We start from the raw sequence: 14,927 nt of genomic DNA, 5'->3' as shown, positions 1-14,927 counted from the left end.
ACAACTGGTGCAAGATACAACCTAACAAATGAACTTATAAATCCTTATTTGTTTCTTTAAAGTGCAGCGCATTTTAAAGAATGACTGTGCTGCAGCTTGTTTTTCCAATAATAGAATTACATAGGATGCAGTGATAATTCAATATCATCATTTTTAACAGAAGGAATAGACATCACTCTCAAAATACACTTATCGCATTCTTGCCAAGTTAGAGCATCTACACCACTCTCGTATCTGTACGGTAAATAGGAAACGATTCATGATATGCAAGAAAGCAAATAAGTGTATTTCTACAGTGTCAAACTAGTCCACCAAAATTTTTGTTTCACAGTTCAGTTCATCGCTTTGAACATCAGGTTGATCACTTCAGATGTGACTGCAAATCTTTGCCACATTGTGACAAATATTCTTATGAATTTAATGCCAGTGATTTCTATACAGTATATATTGATGTTATCAAACTCTCAATTCCAACAGATCAAATATTCATATCCATCCAAGACAATCTGTGTGAGACAACATTTTGAAAGCTAATGGTGTAAAAATGGTAAGTACAGGTGCATACAAAAATGAAATCCTGCCAAAGAAAGTGTTGGGTTCTCACACACAATCAGTACTAAACGTATTGACGATGCCTTTGTCAGGCATCAAATTCAAGATGTGGAACAACAACTTTTATATGCGAGCCACAGGCTGCAACAACCGATCAGAACCAGTGCGAAGTTAGGAAACACCTGAGACAATTAGAGCATCAGTTGAGGCAAAACAATCTGTAAAATCAGACAATGTCTGTCCAAATCCATAGGATATTAGAGAAAATGGAGATAGAAAATGTGCAAATGAAAATAAGACAAGAGGAGGGAGAACAGAGCCAATCTCATTTATTTGTAAAATTCTGGAAAGGAGACTGGGACTGGTTGCTGTTCCACCATATCTGAATATAACTGATATCCTATTTTTTTCAATTTCAGTTTCTGTGTTGTTTTCTATGGACTTTGTGAAACATCACCTTATTGAAAGATTGATTTTGATGTTATCTCAGGTGTTTGTGGTTTCACCCATTATTCGATGGATTGTGGCAGCCTGCCGCTCTGGTTTAAAGATGTTGTGGCTTCATATTGTGAATTTGATGCCTGACAAACGTCTATGATCGAAATGAATTTTCACAACGTTTTCTGCTGACAGTGAGCGGGAATTCTACTTTTTCTTTCCAATGTAAAATGTAAAAGCCTATACATCATGATCCAGTGGGTGAATCACTATTTAATAGCTACATTTGATTTATGAGGAATAGATTAACTGATGTAGATTCTTCATTAGCTGAGGTTCACAGTGTTCCCAGCCTCTTTGTGCTGTAACCTTCACATATTGTACAGTACATGTTAGTGATTTCACTGTGTGAAGGTGATGCAGCATTCAGTCATTGTGAGTGTAAGTAACACAGTCATACTTACACTGGAATAAAAAGGTTCTCCTGTCACACAGATGACATCTTGTTCTTGAATGGTCAGAATATCTTTGGCCAAGTGTAGTCGAATATTAAACGGCTCCTCATTACCTTCTTGCATCAAATAAATCCCAGTCTTTGTCTGCGAACAGTCAGAGAGATAAATTCATTCATCATCTCTCCATGACTAAATTAACTGGCCATGAAATGAAATGTCATTGAAAGTACTCGCTGCAGGACGAACATGGAAATTAGGGTACAGAGTTTTCGTGATGTCTGTGATTTTCTTTCTTTATTGCTTTGCTTGTTATTGCTAACGTTGGAACAAATAACAATAATCACTGCTCTTAGTAATAAACTAACATTTAGACATAACATGAAAGCTGTTTGTGTTTTTAAATAATGAGGAGAGTCTGTGAGAAGAAGCTTTTTGTGAGTCAACATTTTTAAGTGCACGTCTCGAGAAAAAAAAATACTCGGGCTACCTTTTCGAAGGGTGAGGCTAATGATGATGACGACAAATTAAGAAGCTGTGAAATTAAGTGGCTAGAATCACGCTCACCCTCTACATTTGAATTTCCCTGCTTTTATACAAGCAAGTGTGAGGACTGTGTGTGTTTCCAATGATCCATTTAAAACATGCTAATCCGCATAAATTTGCATTCTGCACCCCCAGCCCACCACCACGCACGCACACACACACACACACACACACACACACCTCCCCGGCTAATTGCGATGCCTGTCCTGCCCTTGACTTAAAAAGGTCTAAATAAAAAGTAGCACCTTCACCTGACAAGACTGCTAATAAATAACAAAAAAAAAAAGCCACCACTGTCAGCATCCTTGTCAGCTGGGACTCGCCACTCATCAGTTAACCAGACAGCCGGTTGCGTGGCTGCTGTTCTGACAGAGAGTATATCAACTGCAGGTCAAACTTGAATCAAAGTCAGTTTATGGAGCATGTTATCTTTCACCCCTCTGTAATGAGGAATGTGAAGAAATGAGCCTCCGCCTGTAGCATGAGAAATGACACGAGGGGAGGGGGTGGGGGGTTGGGTGGGCATTAACTCACAGAATTTCAAGTAATGTGTGTGCGAGGGTCATTAGCCAAGCAAAATGAGGGCAGTAGTGCCATAACCGTGCAAAGCCGCGTCAGACAGCGTCTCACGTGGCCGAGGGTTGCTGGACCTGTTGTAGCGTTTGCATTGCACATAATTAGCCTTATCTCTGATGTTTCACTATTGCTGCCCTCCGAAACACCTCTCCATTACTATCTCAATTATCATCTCCAACCTGATAGCATGCACATGACCGACAGCAGCAAGATATGCAGGACAACGCTTTATAACCCAAGGGTGTAACAGTGAGGGGATCTGTGGGCCACAACATGGCGAAGGCCCTTAAAAAGCCTGGAAGTAAACGTTTGTTTTTACTTGCAATTTTGAAATAAATGATTTTGCATTATAAGTTAATTGTCAATTGTGAAATACAGTCATACAGTGATTCCTTGTCAGTGTCGAGCCCAGACCAGATGGGAGGGGTGGCTGAGGCTGCCAGTATTAATATTAGAGCATCCCCTGCCCTAAGTTTGTCTCCAAACTAATTGAGGATCTCCGGTGAATGATATAGCAGTGAAGTCATTTTAAAAGTCAAAGTAAAATCAGAAAAACAAAGAAAAACACAAGCGAGAAAGAAAACAGAGGGAAAGCAGCTTGCAAGGAGGGTTTTTAAGTGATTTTACTTTTAGTATAAAACATGGTTTGCTAATACTGTAATATGAAGAGCCACAGAGAGTGAAACTGTTGTTTGTACAGGTGTGACAATGGAGGTATTAAAAGGGGAGGGGGACCCACTGAGGCGGCATATGTACTGGGGCCCAGAGCGCTGCTGTAGCCACATGCTTTCAGATATACTGTGGTGCTCAATGTTACTTTCCGGCGCTTCGAAATGTCAAAGCAGGCTCTATAATCACAGTCAATTCGCTGTCAGACTGTTACAATGATTGAATCCTACCAACCTCTTCATTTGAAGTCTTGAAATCCATGTGCTACTATGCAGTGAGGGATACTGCAAAGGAGGAAAACAAGATTGAGTTAGACTGTGGAGGCAAATGCTTAATGACATGACCGACGTGCTGCAGCAATTTACTGCAGTCCATTTAAAACAGCATTGTTAGCAGGACGCCTACTTTCATTATGGTCCTGCCTTTCTCATATAGAACTTCGACGATGGAGAGAAGTAGATGTTTCATTGAAATGTGCCACTTTTAAACTCAACTGTGCAAAGAGAAAAAAAAATCCCTATTGAGCAATCTTGGGAGAAAAGCAGAGACCATTAAGCGTTAATGAATAATTCATTAAAAAAAGGTGAAAACCCAGGTGTCCTAATAAATGTTTCAATATCGAATCCAATGCTCCCAGAAATGAACTGTGTAACCGTAACCAATGCCTTGTCAGAGAGAGCATAAAACTGAGGGGCAGCAAGAGAAAATGTCACAATAAAAGTACCATAACCTGAGAGGTACTGTGGTTACAAAATAAAGGCATGACACCACAAATAAAAACCACATCCTTTTTAAATCACCTGACCTGCTCTACACAGACAGATACACAAGTAGTCTCGAGAAATGTTGTGTGAGCGCCTCATTTACATAAACCAGTTCCACTCACTTTTAATCAGACATGACTGCCACTTGACTCGACAAAACAAGTGCACAACAGAAATGGATCAACAGAGTCTGTGCTGCAGAGGCAGTGGGAGACTTACCTCAGCAGAAAGGCCCCCAGCTCTTCGTATGGTGAGGTCTAGCCATCGAGCAGGGAGCTGATCCCAGATCTGAGCCGTAGGAGAGGGCCTCCCCAAATCATGGCTTTCAGACCTTGGTGGTGGGAGAGAGAGCAATGCTGTCACCTCTCCTGGATGGCTGTAGGTGCTGCAGGATTATTCCCGGTGGAGCTGGAGCCGAAGAGCAGAATGAGGCTATCGTGTAGGGAGGTTTCACTCCTGGCAGTCCCTAATCGGTGGCTGTGCTGCAGTAATAGGAGGAGGATGTGGCTAAGGTATCATACTGATACTAAACCCACTTGCAGGTGAGGAGCTGCTGTGATCTGATAAGAGCTGAAAAAAATTACCAAAAAAAAAAAACAAACAAAATTGAGACTCCGAAATTGAGTTGGATATTGTTTGTTAAATGCTTCTGTCGAAGGCTGAAAAGATGCAATCTACAGTTGCCAGCAACAACAGATAGGTGTGATGTCAATATAACTGCTGCATGTATGTGGGCTGCTGAGTCAGAAGCAATTCACATCTTTATTTCTCAAATAAGCACCCGGAACAAAAAAACAAAAGGGGAGATTCAAAAGCAAACTCAAAATTGTGAGTCAAATCTTTCATTCTATGATGGAGGATCCTCTCAAATACTACAAAAAAAACCCTGTAGATTCATGTCATGCCAAAATGCAATTAACTCATATTCTTCCATTTTCTTGGATTTCTGTATGCCAAGCACAAATGACTCTCAAAAGTGTTTATTAAGTTCCAACAGCATACCCTCGAGAAATCCTCCTCGTTAGTATGCATTGTTGGCTCCACGCCACCTTCTTGTTGAGCCGCAGTGTTCTTACTATGATCATTGTTTTACAGCCTTAGAAAAAAACTCAGGGTATATGCATTTCAAGCTACATTTCATGCATAAATCAGCAACTTGCGATTATACAGTAAAAGTAGCCTTAATGAAACTCGCAAATGTATTTGTCTAAGCGCAATGGAAGAGAGAGAGAGAGGAACAACAGAGAGGGGGTATTCTGAGTATCTTTAAAGAATAAAAGATTCATGAAAATAGTTAAAATTCCAAAAAAGCTTTGACCTTCGAGTCAAGGTTCTAACTTGGTTTTCTTTGTAAGTATGTGTGGTGTTCTGTGTATTTTGATTTATTTGGCTTATTCAGCTCTTGAATTGTAACCTTTGGCAAAACAAAATACATGCCAACGAGCTGACTTATTGTTGGAGATCTAATATGTTCATATACAGCCTGCTTATTGTTACAAAGGTATCAGGTAATAGCTAAACTAATGCAATCTAAGGCAACAGATTTACATTTATGACGTTCGTCTTTTGTTGAAACTGTGTTAAAAAGCTGTTGTTTCGAAGTTATGATCATTTTTGAGGCTGCAGTTTGTGGAGCATTATACCAACAGATGTTTGTAATAGTCTGTTTGCCCCATTCCGTGGGTGAAATGATATATATTAGACTGCATTTGTTTTTAGCTAGGTATACCTGATAAACAAGCTACTGAATGTACATACATTCAGTAATATTTCTTGCAGTGTAGTGGAGATTACATTACAGCATACAGAAAATTATAGTAATACTGCGAATTTAACAGAAAATCCATCGGCAGTAATCACGATAATCATTTCAGTCATTTTCTGCCCAAAAAGTGACTCTAGACTCTCACATGTAAAGGCTTCAGGCTTTTCTTTGCCTTATCTTATAGTAAATTAAATATCTTTGGGTTTAAAACTGTAGTCTAATTCTATATGTGGAATACATTTTTAACTGATTAAATTGTTTTACAATACCTGTCAATATGTGTCCGTTTCTTGTTTGAGATTATTGATGCTGGAAATTCAATTTGAGAGACACAATCACAGTTTTTGTCTCCATCTGCGCCTACACTGTGAGCTGTCTGTGTCAGAGACGAGCCAGCGCTGTCTAATGGATGTAAAAGAAAATCCTGACATCATTTGTGGACCTGCTTTAAAAATGAATGTGTTCACATGGTCAGCTGAAAAATGTGTCTGCAGCTCTCAAATGAGCACTTTGTCTTTGCAGGTGCCCTCCTGAACATCCTGTCAAAAGACGTGAGCACTTCTCTTTTTTCCTTCTCTTTTTTTCTGTGAGAATCCAAAAGATTAAATAAGCCGAACCTTTTGTGCCTTTTAAGTCGAGTCAGCGTAACTCCTTTTACAACCACCCCATCAGATATTTTCAGTCCTGCCAATTTGCCAAGCAGTGTTTTTTTTTCCTTCAAATAGTGCTCTTGTCTTTGACACAATGGCAGGAAACAGAGCGAGAGGAGCACAGTGAGAGTGCCTGGATGATGCGGAGATTGTAACTTGACATCTCCATCTCTTAGACCTGAGGACAGCTGTGGCCCACACAGGATGATGAATAGCCGTTTGTGCATGCAGGTGGAGCAGCTGTCTGCAGAGTGCTCCAGCAAATGTAGTTTTACTGCTTGAAAATTGAGATGCTTTTCACTTACTGTATGTTGACTTGTTCTCTGACCTGGAACATATGGTGCCTGGGAGTGAAGCTTTTTAATTTGGCCGGAGACTATGGCACTATGGTATTATGTTGATCAAGCACAAGGACATCCTAAAAACAGTCCTGCTCAACATCAACGTTACACTGACTAAATATCACAGGATCTGCTCAATTCATGTTAGAAAACATAATGACATTTCTCTCGTTCCTCTCTTGCTGAAAATGCTCACCTTCCCTTATCTGATCCGTGTCTCTGTAGATAACAGAAAATGCAGAGAACTAATTGTGAATACTTATTTTGCAAAAAAGAAATTTATTTTGTTATCACTCCCTCAACATTTAAATCATTTCTTGATCAATTATCACAATTTTCACCCTGAGAGAAAATGAGTTTGACATTGTTTCTATTCTTCACGTGACAATGTCATATAAAGCTTTTCCTCCATATTTAGTTTGTTATTGTTATTTATTGCTTCTGATTATTTGGTGTGCGACTGGACTGTTCAGGAAGTTTATTGTGTTAGGTAGGTTTGCAGTCAGTATGGGTTGGAAGTGAGTTTTAATTCAAGTGTGGGCGCTGGAGTTTAAAATATGTCCTATTCATAAATAAACAAGTGGCCTTGGGAAAAAGGCAGCATCTTTACTCTCCGCAGCTTGGTTGAAAGGCTGCAATGCGATTATTTTCTAGAATAATCAAACTTAAGGTCAATAAATATCAGAAAACAGTTAAAAACACTGACCACATTCTCTCAGAGTCTAAAGTGCCTGTTTGTTCAAATCCAAAGATTTTAAATTTGCTATCAGAGAAGACTAAAGACTATTTAAATATGAAACAGGCTGAAACTAATCATAAAACTAAATAAACTGAATCATTTGGTCTATGAAATGTCAAAAAAAGGGTCCAGGGTGAGCCCAGAGCAACATGTTCAAATGTCTTGCTTTGTCAAGTAGTGGTGCAACACCCAGAAATGTTCAATTTACTGTCATAGAGGAAGAAGAGGAAGAAGAAGAAGACAAGAAAACAAATATTTACATATGAGAAGTTGGAACCAGTGAACTTTTGCATAAAAAAGAAATTTTCATTATCGATTCATTCAAAAAAAAACATCAATAGTTCCCGGAGCTCCGGACTCACAATTCAAACCCCCAAAACAGCCAATTTACAATGATAACAAATCCTTACACTAGAAACGTATAAGACTATTTGCCTAAAAAAATTGACTCATTATCAAACTTATTCCAGATTTGTTTTCTGTTGAGTGGTCACTTCAGCTCTACATTGTCTAAATCTAAAGAAAAGCATTTGAACTTTAAACTGTGGTGTGCAGGTTCCTCTTCACCTGATAATTAGCGACACGTTAATAAACAGAACGCCCCCAGTCTTACTCCTGCAGTGAGTGAACTCGTGTCAAGAGGCAGCTGTTTGAACAGTTCTGTATTTACAGAGCACATCTTGTATTCAACTGGGCCTGCTCCTGTGTGCTGCTGGAGGTGCAACTTCTCCTTCTTTTCCTTCAGATTATGTTCAAGATCGATCATTCTGGCAAAATGGAAAAGAAGCACCTCATCATGTTTTCAATTCTTTTAGCGCATTTGTCAAAAAAATAAGTCTTTCATTACCTCGTAAGTCAATGACTGCGGCCCCGGTACCAGCCAGTGGCACTCTCCATGCCAGATGCTCATGAATGATAGGCAGAGGAGTAAATTAGTGATGGACACATTTATAGACTGAGCTCCTGACCCTCCTGACTATGATGTATGGTTTTTGGCAACGGGGAGCCACCAGATATCAGCTGGGTGCCAACTTAAATCAGCTAGAATCATTTCACAAACTGGTTCCCTGTTATATCACTGGATATCAGGGAGCAGAAATAGACATAATAAACTATAGCTAGAAGAAACTGATCCTGCAGCCTGTTCACTACTGACAGGTTCCTTAATTGGATTGTAATCTTTTTTTTTTTTTTATTTCACAAATGATATTATGGTGCATTGCCTATGGATGAATGGATTGGGCAAGTCAAGCGTGTTATCTTACATGAGCGTCTTAATTAGCCTCAACAAATGAGCACATGGCCTCTATTGAATTATTGCATTCTCCTAATTATACAATTTATGTATGAAGTGATTCTAAGTATATATGCATGTAGTCATTTTTTTTTGTATTTTAACCAATGGGGCCTGAGCAGCCCTTCAGGAAGAGACTTGGGGACATGGAAATGGCCCCATGCTGTGCGTAGAGTACATGAAAGGATTAAAAAGCTCAGCATATCGCTGAAGGCAAGGCTACACTGAAATGAAGCTATACACAGTCGAGGGACACATCTGCTCCCTTACTAAATATAAAGTACGGAAACATAGAACTATCTCTCAATTGCTCGGGAAATTATTTATGAATTCAAACTGCATGACATGAAACAAATTACTATCTTAGGGATATAAATTGAGTTCTGTAGATCATAAACCCTAAAAGGTTGTAAATTTTATTGTAGATAAAAGCACCGGTTAGAAACGTTTCAATTTTTTTTATCATTTCCTGGAAGATTTGCATGATTCTCCCCTACGACTCCCGACTGTTCTAAATATTGATCCATCTATGGGTGAATCAATAAATTGTTTACTCTGTATGAAAAACACAACTATACTATTTACTGTGGTATAAAACAGACAAAACCAGCAAAGCCTCGCATTTGAGAAGCTGAACAAAGAGAATATTTATCATTTATGCTTAACTCAAATAACTTAAACGATGACTCCATCAAATGCTTGTGTTACAGTTGTTACAGTAGACAGACACTATGATGCCTCTCGCAGTTTGTTTTGCTGTCATAAGCAAAAAAAATGTGACGTTAATGATTGAGTGATTTCCAAATACTCCAAGGAGACACAGCAATGCAATTCACAGCATACAAGACTTTTCTTCCATCAAGGTTGAGCTGCTACTGTATAGCGTGCTGTCAAGGCAGCGGTGCTTAACGAATAAGCAGACTGTCTACATTAATCAGATGTGACCTAAAATTGTCCAGCCTGGGCTACTTAAAGGTTGAAAAGTATAAAGGAAAAACTGCTTGCCCTCGACAGAATTGCAGCGTTGGAGGCATAGATGTTATCTGTGAGGGTTTTGTCACTTGTATGTTAAGCAACCTGCTAGCATCATAAATCATTAAGTATAATCTAACCCCTTATTGCTCTTCTTAGGGTAGTTATCACTCACATGTAGCTTTCAGTGCACTGGTCTGTGTTGCAGTCCTGAACCTCTAAATCAGATGGGCTGGTATATGAGGCGCATATAAATGAGAGTTGTGTCTTCTATCTTCCCCGCCACAAGAGTTTGGTGTGCATTCGCTTCATTAGCCATCAGTCTCCGCTAAGCCAGACTAATGGCTTTCTTGTTGCATGACAGTGACTTCGTGGCACAGACGACAAACATATTTTTCCTGCGCCCTCACAGAGAGAACTATCTACAGTTTCTTTTATTTGTGCAGCTCGTACATCATGCTGCAACGCAGGCATATGGCTTCTCCTCTGTGAATTCAACATCTGGAGCAGTTTGTATGGATGGTCGATCAAACAGTTGCTATGAAAGCCCCACAGAAACATCAGGTGTGATGCATTTTTCTCTCTGCCGTCAGGCTCTGGGGCTAGATCGTAATGAAGATGTCCAGCCTTACAGTGACATGCTGTAGGCTCTCCCTGCTGCCCTTCAGACAGAACAATTGCTGGAGGAAAATGTTAAAGGATTGCTCTGTTTTGAGGTACCAGACTCTTTTCTTTGAATACACAAAAAAGCTGCATGCATATGTTTCAGTTTTTACCCTTTACTTTCCCTGTTCCTGTTGCTACTTCTTAATTTTTCTCTGCCACTGCTGTCAAGTTTTTTTGTGCACTACTTTCATCACAGCACTCTTTTCTATGGTCAAAATGGGTCAGTGAAAAAAGCCGCACGACATTCAAAGAAATGAAATTACGCCTCACTGAGTACTGAAAGTGTAATCCTTGATTGTTCAGAACAACTCTATTACATATCAAGCTGTTGTGTGATGCTGGGGCAGTGTAACAGCACTTTGAATGTGCTAAAATACATAATTCATGCTAATGTGTACATTGACTGCTTCCGAATGCTTAGGACAGTTTATCCCACTTATACATTTCAAGGCATTTAACTAGTGTGGATTTTTAAATGACCCAGTGGGATTCAGTTGCAGGAGAAACATCAGATTATCGATTAACTAAGCAGGGAAGATAAAGTGTGGAGGAACTCTTTGTTGTGCAGTGCTGAATTAGTTTCCAGACCATGACGGATGCCAGTGTGCTTTAGATCATGATGGTTAAACTTTTTTTCCAATTTTCAGCCGATCCAGACTGCGACACCATATGAGAGGACTCAAACAAGTTGTCCCTGGCTCTCATATTGACCAGATGTCACTGACACCATTTCACTCAGGCCTGCTTCTCTGCCAGTGTACCTCTGTCATTTGGCCAAACTGCTCTTTGATTTAGGACTTAAGCAGCAACAGGGGAGGAGGGGGGTGCATGTGCGAGGGCATAAAATCGTCAATGACATGTCAACATCTCTTCCTCTGTAGGAAGTGAGACCTCCAGTACATCAAACAGATTGCTACTGACCTATGACCAGCGAATGGTCCAGCCCGGCTCAGCTCAATATGCCTGCATGAGCACGGAGCCTCCTGTGCTGAGAGGGTACAGACCTGAAATCACTGATGTGAGGTCTAATCTCTACATCTCAATGGGTTTCTTGGATACAAACTGCTCCTTGCATCCCACATTGAGGAAAAAAAAAAACAAAAAACAAGCTTGCCTTATAAGCACCCTGCCACAACGCTTTATAGTGAGAGAGGCAACATAAATTTTGTGAAACAGCAGAGGATTCAGGAGCTTTCTGTGAGGCTAATAAAACACACAGGACCAGCAGCAGCAGCAGCAGCTAAAATACTCAGGTTTATCTCTGATGGACGTGGATGTTGAGGATCCAGCAACAAGGGGGCAGGACTGATGAGCAAACTGTGAATAGTTCCAGTGACGTTTGAGCTGTAAAATGGCCTATTCTGTTTTTAAGTAGGAATGTTATAATTATTGGCAGGGAGAGAGAGAGAGAGAGAGAGAGAGAGAGAGAGTACTTAAACGCTGCTGAATGGCATTGTGGATGAAAAGAGGTCTGCTGCCACTGCACTGGCTGGAGGAACTGCGGGTGATGCCTGTGTGTACCTGCACCGAGGCAATGGAAAGGTTTCTGCAAGCAAACCCACACATTCCCTGCAAACCATACAATAAAATGAAAGGTGTCTCATCATGAGGCCCATCATAAGTGAACTGTTCAGCTCAGTGCACCACACTAATGTGACTAATAGAGGGTGCGATGCTTTATTATCCATCAGATCATATGGGTGATTGGTACATAAATTCTTGGTGCGCAGCATTAAAGCAAAATTACATCTCAAAAAAGTACATTGCAAATGGATTAATGTTTCGTTTCAGGGATGTTTGGCATAGCAATTAACTACCTACGTCCGTCATGCACTGTGTTAGGAGGTATCGTGATTGTAAAAGCGAATAAAGGTCTGTGAAGCTTACCTGATTTTCTAGTAACAGGTGGTGATGTCTTATTAGATCCCTTTGGACTCCAATCCCTCATGTGACGGGTTGTCTTTTTTTTTTTTTTTTTTTTTTGTTAATTTATGCAACGGTTGCTAAAACATCTCTGCGAAATCACAATGTATCCCTTGTGGCAGCATCGCCCACACGGCATCCTGGTCCACTAACACTGTAGCAATGTGCAAAAAAACCGACCGAAAAACAGCCCGCACTCGCACACGAAACAAGATCTGTCCATATTTCCTGGGCAGCGGCGGTTTCAGGGATTCCTGTCGGTCGACATCTCTGGCAGAGGGTCCGGTTTCACAGCTCCGTGTCCGTGTCTCTCCCTCGCATCGTGCTGCCAAAATGACTGAAGCCGGAGATCACATGCGGCTGGTTTAACGCGCGCGTCAATCGACTTGGTTTACCCACGGAACCCGCACAACTCCGGCTCCATTAATATTACATGATCCTACTTTGTTGCTGTTCTCGGGGACGTCCGCGGCTCTGTCCCACATCTGTCCCACCCGCGATAAATACACACTATCATCATTTCACCAAGCTTTTTTTTTTTTTTTTTTTTTTTTTTTTCTTCCTTTTTCATGCCAGTTACATTTGCGTGCATTGCGGTCCTGTGTGTGTGTGTGTGTGTGTGTGTGTGTTTCAGTTGAGATGTGCAGCAAAAGACAAAGGGAAAAGAATATATAGGCAATGATTTGTTTGGAGCCACATAGCCCATACTTGAGAGTTAATTTTATTTTGAAGGCTAGTGTGTGTCTGCAACTTTCTGGGCACAAATGGCATTTAAAAGGGAAAAAAAAAAAAAAAGCATGGGTGGTGTTCTCACTCCTGCTCAGTCAGACTATCATGACTCAGTTTGTGTTGTCAATGAACACAGGCACAGGCACAGTGTAGGCTACATATGCGTTCAGTCACTCAGTAGTATTTGTACTCTTTCCCTTAGGCCCTTGCGTGAGCAGCTGAGCAGGCTGACCAGGTGCGCCTCATTTTCCATGCTGTCATCATGCCAGCTGAAAGACCCCCCCCACCCCTTCCCCACATGCTGCACGCTGACTCTTCTGACGTTTCATGTTTGCCAACCAACCTCAGCTGCATGTCACAGGCCCTACTATGAACTGGAGAAACATGGACGTTTCACTCTGCAACCCAACACAGATCAAGTCTTTTATTTTGGAAAGTTGGTTAAATAAAGGTCAAAAGCCTCCCGCAGCTCTGGACCAGTTTTGACCTATTGGTCCTTCAACCAGCAGCTGTTCTCCATACCATGGCGGGTGGCGTGATACGGAGATGATAAATGGACGTGCTCTGTGACTTCACATTTCACACACACTACAGCAACCTCTGTAATTGTCTTACAAGATACGAGGCTTTCCAACCCTGTCCTGTGTAATGGCTTAACTGTGATCCAAACCAAAGCTAACAGCCAGATTATGGCTCTTATATAGCTTCCAGGTCTCACCAGAGGCTTTGTAAGAGCTCCACATTTTCCCTTATTGCACCTTTAACCTTCCTGCGCCTGACTCAGCAATGTTCAAATCTGATACTGATATGCTGGATCAAGATCAGTGCTAATTCTGAGCCTATTAAGTGGATCAGATATCGGCTATAATGCAACTGATCCACAATAAATGCAATTTATTTGTCAACATCATTGCAGTGTTTCCATTATCAGATACAATAATTCAGTCATGTTGGGCTGCCCACTCACTTTTCATGCCTTAGCAATGCCAGACCTCCTGCTACTTGAGTGATTCCAATGAGATCCATGCAGTGAAGAGCACTGGTATTGGATCGGTTGGAATCGGAGTTGAGGTATCAATATTAGCATCAGAAAGGAAAAGCCCCCATGATCCCTACTGAAAATGCATTTTCTCAGGTTTTGCTTATGAGTTGTGGTCCAACATAAACAATAAAATAATCTAACAAACTGAGAACTGTTTTGGTTATTACACTGGAGAGATTCCTGTTTTTTAATTTCTGATTGTGCTGTTTCCAATGGGCACGCTCCAAAAGTGGACTGGCGCAGAGCCGGTGATGATATGCTGACGACTGTTTCCCCCGATATTTGTTTCCCTTTGCCTTAAAGGACCAGTGGGTAGGATTTAGTGACATCTAGCAGGGAGGTTGCAAATTGCAACCAACTGAATACCCCTTCCTTTACCCCTCCTGCTCCAAACATGTAGGAGAACATACTGCGGCCTTCAGGTGATATAAAAATGCAAGGGGCCCACTCTAGAGCCTGGAGTGTGGTTTGTCCGTCCTGGGCTACTGTAGAAACATGGCAGTGCAACATGACGGGATCCGTGGAGGAGGACCTGCCTCCCGGTAGATATGGAGAGCTCATTCTAAGATAACAAGAACACGATCCTTCGTTTCAGGTGATAATACACTGATCAAACTTAATCATGAATATTTAATTCAATTTCTGCAAATAGATCCCCCTAAATCCTACAAGCTGGTCCTTTAACCTGAACCAAACATTATGCATAACCCCAACCAGTCGTCTTTTGTGGTGCTCAACCTGACTTTAACCTTACCATAACCCGAATCAGGCTTCTGGTAAAGAACATTTTAATGGCTGGGAAACCCTGT

General features: G+C 40.9%; 1 protein-coding gene across 1 annotated transcript in view; it reads right to left on the bottom strand.

Annotated features, from left to right (window-relative positions):
• Positions 1 to 12,718, bottom strand: part of sntg1 (syntrophin, gamma 1) — a 32,361-nt gene extending 19,643 nt beyond the window's left edge. Inside the window, exons 1-4 of the mRNA XM_071491613.1 lie at positions 12,312 to 12,718; positions 4,217 to 4,567; positions 3,468 to 3,517; positions 1,455 to 1,589 (exon numbers count right to left, since the gene is read on the bottom strand). Coding sequence (XP_071347714.1) covers positions 1,455 to 1,589; positions 3,468 to 3,494 — 162 coding nt within the window. The 5' untranslated portion in view covers positions 3,495 to 3,517; positions 4,217 to 4,567; positions 12,312 to 12,718. The remainder of the gene's footprint in view (positions 1 to 1,454; positions 1,590 to 3,467; positions 3,518 to 4,216; positions 4,568 to 12,311) is intronic.
• Between the last annotated feature and the right edge of the window lie 2,209 nt (positions 12,719 to 14,927).

This window comes from Trachinotus anak, unplaced genomic scaffold, assembly GCF_046630095.1.
Source record: "Trachinotus anak isolate AG129_WGS33_773 ecotype Australia unplaced genomic scaffold, CSIRO_AGI_Tana_v1 ptg000012l, whole genome shotgun sequence".
Taxonomy (NCBI): Eukaryota; Metazoa; Chordata; class Actinopteri; order Carangiformes; family Carangidae; genus Trachinotus; species Trachinotus anak.
Note: the sequence above shows the minus strand (reverse complement) of the source record. Positions and strands in the feature narration are given on the sequence as shown.